General features: G+C 35.1%; 1 protein-coding gene across 2 annotated transcripts in view; it reads right to left on the bottom strand.

Moving 5' to 3' along the window:
• The window catches only part of ADGRB3 (adhesion G protein-coupled receptor B3), an 851399-nt gene that overhangs the window by 62896 nt on the left and 775753 nt on the right, over positions 1–12750 (bottom strand). For both annotated transcript variants that reach the window (XM_043439524.1, XM_043439523.1), the window contains one exon: positions 2052–2202. In XM_043439524.1, coding sequence (XP_043295459.1) covers positions 2052–2202 — 151 coding nt within the window. The remainder of the gene's footprint in view (positions 1–2051; positions 2203–12750) is intronic.

The following is a 12750-nucleotide window of genomic DNA, read 5'->3' as shown; positions in this document are numbered from 1 at the left end:
CAATTTTTCTTCATGAACCTCTAGGTAGGTAACACTCTGGGCCTTAGTCCCTCTTGGCATTCAAGTGCCAGCATCCCTGCAGCAACTCTGACCTGACATCTTCTCCTTTATGTTTCTATGAATCATGCTTACCTTGCTCAAGTTCAACAGAAACTCCCTGTGTTTGGTGAGTGGGATTCAGTCTGACCTAAGCTGTTTAATTTGTTTTTTTAAGTTATAGAAGACCATGCCTTTTTTTCAAGAAGCCCATGCTTGTTTTTTCTGATTGAAAAGTTCATCTTCTGATCATTTACCTGTGTCCCCTCCACTCATCATTTTCCCTCCTATCATTTTTCCTTATCCTGGCTATTTTCTTCTGGAAATTTAAAAATGATACCACACTCCTTCACGAGGTTTAAATGATGGGAACTCCAAGAGACACAACATTTTTTTTAACAAATACTGGTCTGTGTGCGTGTCTGTGTGCATATGTATACGTAATATATAAAGTATATGTGTGTATGTATATTTATACATGTGTATATATACACATGTGCATGCACATACACACACACACACATATATGTTAAATATCTCCTCCTCCCTTTTTCTTTTCTTCCTCCTTGTTCTTCTCCTTTTTCATATAGTTGACTTCTTTGATTGGCTAAACCAAGTTTGTCAGAAAAAAATCCTCTTCTGGGTCCTAAGCTGAAAAGCAAACAGTCTTCATTCCATATAACTTAGATTAATTTTTTTTTCTAAATTATTACATTGCACTTCGCCATCATGAAACTCATATGCCACTATTCTGCCCACTTTCAGACTTCCTCACAGTCTAGAACCATTGGTTTACCTTTTTCACTACCCAGAATAGTTTAGTATTATCTGTAAACCTGGAGACCCTGTGAAGCTATACACCCTTCTCCTCAAGATCACCTTTGGTAATGATGTTAAATAAGGTAGTTAAGGTTCCTGTAAATTGCTATTCTTTATACTTCAAGGGAAGTCTTCATTTCCCTATATACTGTAGTTCTTGGATCTAGTCAAACCCTGATTCAATACCATTCCAGCTTTAGATGGTCTTTATCATGAAATTCAGACTAAAAGTGTTAACAGTGTAAGAATATTACATTCTCCAGTCTCTTCTTAATAGTTTTACCACTTGCCTGTGCAGACACAACAACCCCTGGCTGAAATCTGATGGATAACCTTTGTGCTCTTGGTCCTGTGTTTTTCTAGCATGATTATTTTGACATGGTAATAAGTCCACTTATTTGTGATTCTTCAGGTTCCCTCTAGCATTCATTTTTTATATCTTTGGTCCAAATTTCCCCATTTTGTTTTAGTATAAGTCTTTTGAAACTCAAAGGCAAACATGAAAAAATCCTGAGCTTTTTCTAAAACTAGTTTTTTAATTAATTAATTCTAATTAAACTAAATGAATTCATTAATTCCAGTTAAACTTTAGAACTGGCCCTTTGGAATGTATAGGTCCTCCAGATTCCCATTTCATAAGGCAATGTGAGAGGAACTTTTTCTAATGAAAAATTAACTCATCCTCAGCCTATCAGCAGTTTCTCTGTTTCCTATGAGAACTCCATGGACTAGCCATGTGGTTTCATTCATGGTCTAGATGGCTTTCTCCTGTGTCGTGAATAGCTCTCTTGAAATGAACTCTTCAAAGCTTTCATGTGGGCAGTACAAGGTTAGTGTATATGACAACAACATCATGTTTTGAGCACTGAACTTAAGACATTTTGCATTTTCAGAACCTGTAGTAGAGAATACTTTTGATTTCTTGCCTGTAGATACCTTAGGTCTCATTTACTACCACGGGGGCACTATTGATTACCAACTGACCAGCTACATGGCCATCCAGTATTCACTCCTTTTTAAAGTTCCACAACCTCAAAGTTCCAAAATGACTAGCATCCTATATTTCCACTTCGACATGCCGAATTAGACACAAAGAAAAGTAGCCTGGGGATAATCACAGCTTCCAACTTCATTCATTACAGCAGTGTTCAAAGTCATTTTAACAAGAGCACAAAAGGGAATAGCAATATGCTTACCCCATCCAAGGCACAAAAAGCGTTTCCTTATAAGCCGTGTTCTAATTTTTCCAGTTACAGCCATATATGATTGCCACGCTTCAGTCAAAACCCAACAGAATGAAGCCAGGAAGAAAAAGTGCAAAAATGCTGTGGTGGTTGTACAGATGCTCTGTGGAAACACAAGAGACTCAGCTCAACATGGGGGCGATCATGTGTCTTTCAGAGGGTTGTTAATCTCCAACTCATTGCTTTTACTTCAAATATCTACTTCTTCTTTGTGACAGAGTAATTGTTTACAGAAATTAGAAACCGTGGAGTCTTTAACCTGTACAGTATCTTACAGAATAAAAGTTCTAATTTCATCTGTGTGTTCAATTTTTTACGAGAAGAAGCCTGAATGTAAATTTAAACTCAAGGGAGATTAAAATTATAACTTTCCTTGATTTTTTTTTCTTGAATCATAATTATGGGAATGGTCCTTGCTTTGGTTTAAGTTATAGACATCTTGCATAATTCTTTTGGCTACACTGTTTATCCCTCCTTTTAAACCACTAGTGCTTTGCTGTTTTATCTGCTGACGTTCAGATTATATCGCCACAGTCTTTCAAAAGAAAAAAATTACTTTGCTTTTATACACATGTGATATTCAAAGCATAAGAGCAAAGTGCAAAATGAGGTTTGGCTAATAGCCTAGAACAAAAGTAACATGTGTATTTTAAAGTACTTAATACATTCTGCGTGTGTGCACAGTCGCTCAATCATGTCCGACTCTTTGCATCGCCATGGACTGTAGCCCATCAGGCTCCTCTGTCCATGAGATTTTCCAGGGAAGAATACTAGAGCGGGTTGCCATTTCCTTCTCTAGGGGATCTTCCCGACCCAGGGATCAAACCTCCGTCTCCTTTGCATTTCCTGCCTTGGCAGGTGGCTTCTACCACTGCTCCAGCTGGGAAGACACTTACTTAACACATTGCTCTGTGTTCTTATATTATAAGGGGTGTCGTAATCAAATCGTTTTGAAAAACTAATTGCGTCACGGGCAGTACACAGCCATGATTTCATAGATACGTTTCTTTGTGTAACTTAATCAATTAAATGTGTCACCATTAGTTACTTATGACTCATCTGCAAAGATGAGCAGCTTCATTTTGGTAACGGCTGCTACTTACTTCATCACTGGTATAATTTCTTTGTGTAAATCTTGTTAAAATGCAAGTCTTTGTAAACTTTCCTTGGTCAGTTTCAGTCCTGGTTATTTCAAAAAATTGAGAAAAGGAAAACATAGAGCTACAGAAAAGATCACTAAAAACTCATAACAAAGAAATAAAAGAATTAACACAGCCCCTCCTTTCTCCCTCTACTCTGATCCGCTGCTAAAGTCAAATGTCTTTCATATCTTAGATCAAATTATTCATATTTTTTATTCTTTCAAAATTCACCAGATGTTCAGTCCTTCTTATCCTACAGAAAGACCTTGATCACGTTTATCTCATCAGGTTGTTTTAATAATGAGGGATAATATACAGATGCTGAGTAGGACTATACTCAACAAGTGCTTAACCGATTATGACCACAGTCATCATCATTTTAAGTAGAACTAAAAAAAGGTGTTGTTAGCAGTTTTCAGCATGGGGTTCCTTATCTCACGTGGTACTTAAATATACTTGGTGCTTAAATTTATTCTTAGAAAACAAATAATTTTCAGCCTGAGAAAGTCATGGATTTCCAGCATCCTCTTCCTCATCACTTTATTCCTGTTTCAGCCAGAATGTAGGAGCTTTACCCAACTCTGATTCCTTCTGTACTTGAGACACAGAGGCTTTTTTCCAAGTTGAAATTTAAACATCTGCAGGCTGATTACTTTGCTCATTCCCAATCTGCAGTCTCTTACAGATTTGAACTTCAAAGATAACTTCTCCATTCAATTCCTGGACTAGTTACACATTCTAATTCACCTGTTGTTTCCTTCCATCCTTTTGTCTCACCTCAGTAACTTGTGTTTATTGATTTATAAACTATCAATACAGGGTTATCTAAAACAATGTAAAATGCTGAATTATTTAAATGCTAAGTGCTAGATGCATGGAAATTTTGTAAGAAATAATAAAATGCTCAAGATCTCAATACAGAGACTTTTAATTTGCTCTCTCTACATTATGTTTGTTACTTTGGGACTTCCTTTAATTCTGATACAAATTGACATATGACTAATAGAAATAATTTGGGGCTACTGACATTCATATTTTAATAATTCATGTCTCTCTGAACAAAGATAGGCCACAACATGTAGGGGGAATAAATAGTAACTAGAGAAGTAAGACCCTGTGGGTGGTTGCATTCTACCATGGTCAGGTGAATATTCGTAAATGACCAGAAAGTGCTCCAAGTATGGAGTTAAGCTGTCTCAACCTAAGGAAAGTGTATATGCGAACTGAGAGGTCTAAAGTCAAGGGTGCAGCAAAAACCTATGATGCTGGGAGAGAGAAGGAGATACATTTTGCTTCATTATCATATGAAGGGTCAGTATAAAGTCAGATACTGCACTTCATGAAACACACACTGATCTTTCTACCGATACAGTTGCTAAGCTGTCTTTTAAAATACAACTTTTATAAACAGCAGTCTTCAAGTAAAGTCTGTTATTTGCACATTTGTTACATCAGTTTCCACAAAGTGGCTATTCTAAGTTTGGGGTTCAGGATTTTTTAATTTCTTCTCTCGTAGAACCTAAGTCCCACCTCGGTAACCCACAGAGATCAACCATCCTTTGGATCCTGCGGTACTGGGATTTTGTCACTTATAAAGTCAAACGTTGACGTTCCTTCTCTCTAAGTGTTGGTATCTTGCCATCTGCTCACCTCTTCCTACCACCAGACACACGGAGGTGACTCGGCTCCCACACTGCCTTCTTATTCAGCCTGTGTGTCTGCCGTCAGCTCCACCACAGCTGGGAGTGCCCAGCCCCTCGCTCCCAACACAAGACTCACAGGCCCCTCCAGCCCTTCAGGCAATTCTTCGACTCCTCGCCAAACCGCCATGTGGTCCGGCTCTACAAACGATGAGTGTTGCTGACAAATGCTAGAAAACTTGGAAAGGTACTTAAGTTGGCAAACTGAGGGTGGTTTATACTTATAGAGTTCACCTACACTCTTCATCCCAAATCCATAGGAACAATAGAAAATGTTTCATAAAATAACTGGAAAGAAAAATATGTAAACAGTGGTAGGCTAACTACCAGAAGGAGTGCCTGAAAAACAGAAAGTCAGTGAAGGTAGGGTGAATACCAGGGTTAAAGCTACCCATTAGGAGCAGAGATTAAGACATGGAAAGCAGGAGATTTAAGATATATGGATGGAACAGAAGTTCAACATCTGTTTAAAAGTATTTTCAGAGGGGAAAAAAAAACACAGAATTTTGGGAAAAGCATTTAAAGAAATCTTATGGGGCAATTTCTCAATAACATTAAAGATTCTTTAGCTGAAAGATAGCTAACACACACACACACACACACACACACGTACACACACCCTAAGATATATTGCAATGAAATTTGTGAATATTAAGAATAAAGAGAAAATCTTAAAAGCTGTCAGAATCAAAAGAAAGATCACTTACAAAAGGATAGGAATCAAACTGACATCAGACTCCTTGTGAGCAACCCAGGATACAAGAAGACAATAGACTTCTTCGACATTTTAAGGGAAAATAACTTTGGTGAATTCTACACATAGCAAAACTATTATTCAAGGAGAGGTAGAAATAAAGACATTTTTAGAATGGTAAGGAACTTTGAAGTTTATTACCTTAAGAGTCTCTCTGAAAGAATTTCTAGACAATATAAACCAATAATAATAAGAAATCCAGAAGTTCAGAATGAGACAAAAGCTAGTCTCATGAATATCAATATTAAAATATATTAAGTTTAAACAAATGCTTATTAAACAATAAAATATATATTGGTAATATAGCCACTTGGATATAAAACTCAGTTTATATCCCAAAATAACTCAGTCTTATTTTATTTGCAGGGATATTTTAGATACTGATTAACTCTAGATTAGAAAAGCACGTTTGAACATCTATGTTAATAATGTTAAGGTTACCACAAAAAGCAGAAACAAATAATATATTTGAAAAAGAGTAGAAAAAGAGAACTAAGAAAAATTTATCAGTCCAATTAAAGGTAAGCAAAAGGACAACTAGAAAATATAATAAACAGAAAAATCAAGTGATGATATACAAATTTCCAATTACAGAAATCACAATAAGTGGGAATGCTTTAAATTGACAGCTAAAAGTTAAGAACTTTTATCCCAGATAAAAAAATCCAGTAATGAATTTATAAGAGACCTCAAATGCAATGACTTAGGAAGACTGAGAATAAAGAGATGAAAGAGCTACATTAAGCAAATGCTAATATGCAAAAATCAGACGTCACGATGTTAATATTGAAAAGAGCATTAAAAGAGATGAAGGACTTTTCATACTGACAAAAGGAGCAAACCATAAAGAAGTTTCCAAAGTAACATATTTCTATGAAACTCATAAAAATTTTCCAAAGCATATGAAACAAATATATAAATATACTGAGAAAACCACAAGGATAAATGTCAAACTAAGTTTAAAATGAAAGACAACCTATAGCTCTCAGAAAGTCATGGAAAAGGTGGAGAAAAATAGTAGTATGGAATACTATGACACTCATAAAAGTGATTAATCTTTTTTTAATATTATAGATAAGAAACAGAACATGTGCAATTCTTTAAAATACAAACAATATTTATAGAAGTTAACTAGTTCTAGGACAGAAAAGAGAATAAAATAAACTTAAGAAGTTTGATAACATATAGAACATTTTCACAAACTATAGTACAATGAATTTAGAAATCAACATTAAAATTCTGTACATCTTGGGGGGGGACTTTTAATAACTAATGATTTAAAGAGAAATTAGCATCCAAATTATAAACTATTTAGAACTGAAAAACAAAAGAAAAACATGTGCAATTTTGATATGACAGTACTCAGGGTTGTAAAAGCCTTAGATAGAAAACAATAGAAAATGAAAATAAATAGGCCACTTAAAGAAATCAGGAGGAATTTAACAAAGGCAAAAGCAAAAATTACAAATGAAAAATCTTAAAGATAGTAAAATTGATCCATAAAATCTAAGCTGATTTGAGAGGCTGATAAAAAGCAGCTAAATCTTTGGTTATTTTGATTTTTTTTTTTTTTGAGGGCAGAGGAGAATGAAAAATAAGTAACACTGGGAATATAAAAAATTTTTTAAATTATCATAAAAGAAAAGCAGGACTGTACATATAAAATTGAAAACCTACATAAGATGGACATTCTTCAAGGAAAACATAAATGATCTAAATTGGACTGAGAGATAAAAAATTAATCTTAGATAAAATGGAAAGTCAATAAAAGGTAATAAAATGATAAAAATTGCAGAAAAATTTACAAACAAATTCTAACACATGTATACATAAGCCCCATTTTATAAAATATTACCAGGTCAAAAAAATAAGAAAAAAATTAGATGTACCTGACTCATTTGACAAGTCTAGTATAACAATGACACCAAAATGAACAAGAAAACTCTAAGCTTTGATACTTTCACTTTTCTACATAAATGTGAAAGTATTAAATAAAAAATAAAATCTACACATACAGAAAAAAGATAATAAATCACTATCAAATAAAAGTGTGTCCGCTAAAACAGGATGATTTCAATATTAAAAATGACCTCAATATAATTTATTATATTAATAGATTAAAGAAGCCAAGTGGTCATATCAATAAATGTGAAAGAATTTGATAAAATTCCAGTTATCACTTAAAGTATCTTCATTACATATTATGCAAAAAGGAGAACATTCGTACTTCACAAATGTTATCTCTCCAAAACTCATGATGAAAATTGTATTTAATAGTGAAATATCAGCATTCCCATCACAAATAAAAGCAGGATGGCCAACATCACCTCAACTATTCTAAGTTGTTATATGAGGTCCTCACCAAAACAATACAAGAGAAATCAATAAGAAAGGAAGAAATCATATTGTCATTATTTTATAAATATATCGCCTTACTAGAAAACCCAAGAGGATCAATTTTTTTAAACAATGGAAACAATAAGGAGAATCAAGAAGGTGGCTGGAAATAAGATCAGCATACAAAAATTGTATTGTACAATGAGATCAATACACAAAACTAAATTCCTAATGCACCAACAATGTCCACCGGAAAATATAATATAAAATTTATAATGAATCATGAAAGATTCACATCTCTTCTCCTTTCCAAGCCATGTTGAAATGACCACGTTTCAAGCCCCAGGAAAAAAGAGAATAGGCTGTAGATAGGAGTGCTGACATTCAGAAGATGCTGAGGGAAGAAGGGGCGACTGATTTAAGAGTGGCAAAGAGAGTTACATCCTAAGTGTTTGTAGGGGCTAGACAGTGGGGTGGAAATCACGAATGTAATGGAGCCAATTCACTCTGAAGACCTGCTGTGGGTTTAACACTTACACATAACACTTGTACTCCTCCAGAGGCAGAAGGAAGACTTAGTTTTGCATGGGACTGAAAAAGAGCCAGGTTGGCTGAAAAATCTACACACAGAAGAGCTGAAACCGTTTCCTTCCAGCTCACGGCAGCCTAGTATAGTCACAGTGAGGTTTAGTTTCTGGAAAATTCAGTGGCTGGGTTCTGAACTCAGACACCAGTTTCATTAGAGGTACAGGCAGATACAAATGTATGCATTAAACTATTGGGCCCACCCTCTAATTCTCCTTCATTTCTATTCTCAAACTGCCAGAAGGTCAGAGGCTAAATTTCTCACCCCAAGGGGAAAAGTGTTCATACTCTGGATCATCCTTGGTTAACATACTACACTACCTTTCAAAAAGTCCATCTACCCTAGTAGAGAGCTTCAAGTCACTTTTGAGGACCTTGCTTTTATATATACACAGTCAAGGATAATCAGATAGCTGAGATAATCTTCCAACATGAGAAAAAGAAAAACAAAGCCAAGCAAAGAAAAAAAAAAAAAAATTGAGGAGTGAGGAGATAGAACAGGGGCAACCAAAAAATAAACAACTTCTAAAACAGATTAAGTCATTCAGAAGCTGAGAAAAGATACTGCACCAAAACCCAAAATCACTAGGGAAAGATTATCAGATGAAAGAAAAATTCCTTATTCACATTAACAACTATGCTGCTAAGTCACTCCAGTCGTGTCCGACTCTGTGTGACCCTATAGACGGCAGCCCACCAGGTTCCCCCGTCCCTGGGATTCTCCAGGCAAGAACACTGGAGTGGGTTGCCATTTCCTTCTCCAATGCATGAAAGTGAAAAGTGAAAGTGAAGTCGCTCATCGTGTCCGACTCTTCTCGACCCCATGGACTGCAGCCCACCAGGCTCCTCCGTCCATGGGATTTTCCAGGCAAGAGTATTGGAGTGGGGTGCCATTGCCTTCTCCGATTAACAACTATAAAACACCTCAAATACATTTAACAAAATGTATAGGAGGTTTATATAGAAAATCATAACATTTAATTGAAGAACATTAAACAAGACATAAATAGATGGAAAATATGTACATGAATCACGAGCTTCAATGTCATGTAAATGTCAATCTTCTCCCAACTGATAAATATGCTCAGTGCAATTCCCATCAAAATTTTTTTAAGTTTGGCAAGTCAATTTTAAGTCATGGAGAAAACCAGATACAGAGAATTGTCTAGAAGTCTAAAACGAAGAATAAAGCAGGATAGAGGTTTTCTTTTCTTTCTTTTTTTTTTTTTAGGATAGAGGTTTTCTTAAAGGCAAAAAACAGACTAATATGTAGTCAGGTGTGTGTGCCGCCCCCACCAGGCACACAATGCTTTAGAGACACTAAATAACTTGGCCAATGTTTCATGGTTACTAAATGAGGAGGAGGGGTTAACACTGACCCCAGAGCTTGTGAAAATCACTCAGTCGTGTCTGACTCTTTGTGAACCCCTGAGCTGTAGGCTGCCAGGCTCCTTTGTCCATGGAATACTCCAAGCAAGAATACTGGAATGGGTAGCCATTCCCTTCTCCAGGGGATCTTCCCGACCCAGGGATCAAACCCCAGTCTCCTGCATTGCAGGCAGATTCTTTACCATCTGAGCCAGCAGGGAAGCCCCCAGAATTTGTACACTTCCTCGACTACCATCACTACACTGCCTTTAGATGATGTTTTTTGCTCATTAATAGCCTAATCCTCACACTTTTTTCATTCTTTTCAGGCCTCGATTTCCCTCCTAACTCTTATATCAGATGAGTTTGCCTTCAATATTTCTGATGAGGTACAGACCACCGACAGTGCTGATACTCTTCATATTCCCTGGGGCCCCTAGCTTCCTCTACACCCGCTAAGACAAAGGTTCACACACTGTTTTGTTTACTGTAAAAATGAGGATACTGACAGTACCTACATTGTAGGATTGTTGCAAAAATTAAATTGACATGATCTATGTGAAGAGCTTGATACACGGTAATTACTCTGGAACTTAGATTTCATCAACTCTACTCTCTCCCTTTAATTAGCTCCTATAGGCTTATAAACATAATCTCCTAGCCTACAAATCTGTTAAAATATTTATCTTCAACCAACAAACTAATCAGTCAACCTTCTTTTTATTGACTTTTTTTGCACTGGTTCTCATTGGGTTGTTTTCTCTCTTTCCAACTGTCAAATTTCTTGAAAGGTTAATCTGTTTATCAATTTCTTTATGACCAGCTCATGCATTTTCTTCCTGTCATCCAGCATCAGCCCTGAATTGCCCTTCCACAAGAATCACCCACAACTTCCTAATTTCCAAAGCTCATGAATGAAATTTCTCTTTAGTTTGCCACAAAAACTTTGGACCTCAACATTTTCACTTATGAATCATGAGATCTTTACTATATGACCCTTAAAGGCTTCCCTAACTCTAAAATTCTAGGGAACTATGAATACTCTCTAATGAAAGATTTTATCAGGATACTTCTTCTTGAACTAATTTAGTTCTTAATTAACTTTGGACATTTATGTTTGGGTTTGATCCCTCAGTCAAGAAGTTTCCTTGGAGTAAGAAACATCAGTTCACTCCAGTGTTCTCGCCTGTGAAATCCTATAGACAGAGGAGCCTGGTTGGCTTCAGTCCATGGGGTCACTAAAGGGTCGGACAAAACTTAGTGACTAAACAACAAATTATCCATTTCATATAGGTTTTCCAATGTCTTAGTATCTGATTGTATATAATGTTCTCAGAAGTTTTAAGAAATACCATTTGTTCATTTCTAAGACTGCATATCTGTTTCTTACTTCTTACTAGGTTTATCAAAGATGTCTGTTTTACTAATTTATTTCAAACCTTAATGATTCTTTAATTCCAACTTGAAAAATATTTTACATTATTACAGTGATGAATTTTTCAAAGTGTGAAATATAATTATTTACTCTCTTCATTTGGCAGATCTTCAAAAATTCTAAGAACAAAATACTGTGTTTGCCTTATTTCCAACATTCAAATAAATCAGAGAGAAGGGTGTTAACTCTGAAAAGTAAGCTATCTTAGAAAATTATTTTATAAATGTTTCAAAAAGCTAAGGAGAAAATGCTTTTGATGAGAGATACATGATATAATAAAACATCCATGGAATAGAGAATGCAGATAAACCTGATTTTGTTATAAACATGAAAAACAAAATATTAAGATGAAGCATTCCAGTAAAATACTTATAAACTCTCAAACACTATCAATATCTGTATACTTTAATTGCAGTATTTATGGAAAAATCAAGAATTATTGTTGTTATCACACCGTTTTAGCAATCTTAGACAAAGTGAAATAATCCCTAATATAAACAAATTCTTGTTTGAATTGTTTTAACTTTCCTATATTCACACACTGAATTATCCATAATAAATGAATTATAAATATGTTTATTTTGCTATTACCATGTAATAAAACATGTACAAGACACATACAAAATAATTTTTGGATGCACCTATAACTCTTCCTATATGAATATTGCTATGGGAAGAAACTACAGCTCATCACCACCATGATTTTCAAAGGTAGTTCTTTAGAGGTTACACTAATAATTTCTTATTTATAGTATTCAGAAAGTGGTAGTTCTTAGACTAAAATGAATTATTGTGAGGGTGAAATAAGATTATAGATAAAAAGGGATTTACAAAAAGGAAATATATAACCACACATACAGTAAGTACACAATAAAATATTAGGTGCTAATAACAAGATCATAATTAAAGCTTAATCAAATACATGAATTGACTTTAATTTGGCAAAACAGAATTATTTAAAGATGTTTTACTACATTGTAAAAGATGAAGAGAAAACTAACTTGTCAAGAATCTCCTCTGTCTTAAACATCAATCTGACAGCAATGCTACTGGGTCAATACTTATAATGAGTAAATGAAGCCCCAGGAGGTCGTGTCTGTAGCTGCACAGGTGGAGAAGCCTGGGGTCTTTTCACGCAATACACTGCCTTGTGCTGTGAAGGACCTGATTTCACTAATATTTATAAAAATAAATATGGTTTTACCATATCATTTCAAGCCACCAAAAATTGTTTTTGAAATAAGTGTATAGGTTTTTAATAAACAGATGTTACTAGAAACCAATAAGATGATACTATATGACTTGTCCTCACTGTTCAAATCACTACCAA

This window comes from Cervus canadensis, chromosome 20, assembly GCF_019320065.1.
Source record: "Cervus canadensis isolate Bull #8, Minnesota chromosome 20, ASM1932006v1, whole genome shotgun sequence".
Classification (NCBI taxonomy): domain Eukaryota; kingdom Metazoa; phylum Chordata; class Mammalia; order Artiodactyla; family Cervidae; genus Cervus; species Cervus canadensis.
Note: the sequence above shows the minus strand (reverse complement) of the source record. Positions and strands in the feature narration are given on the sequence as shown.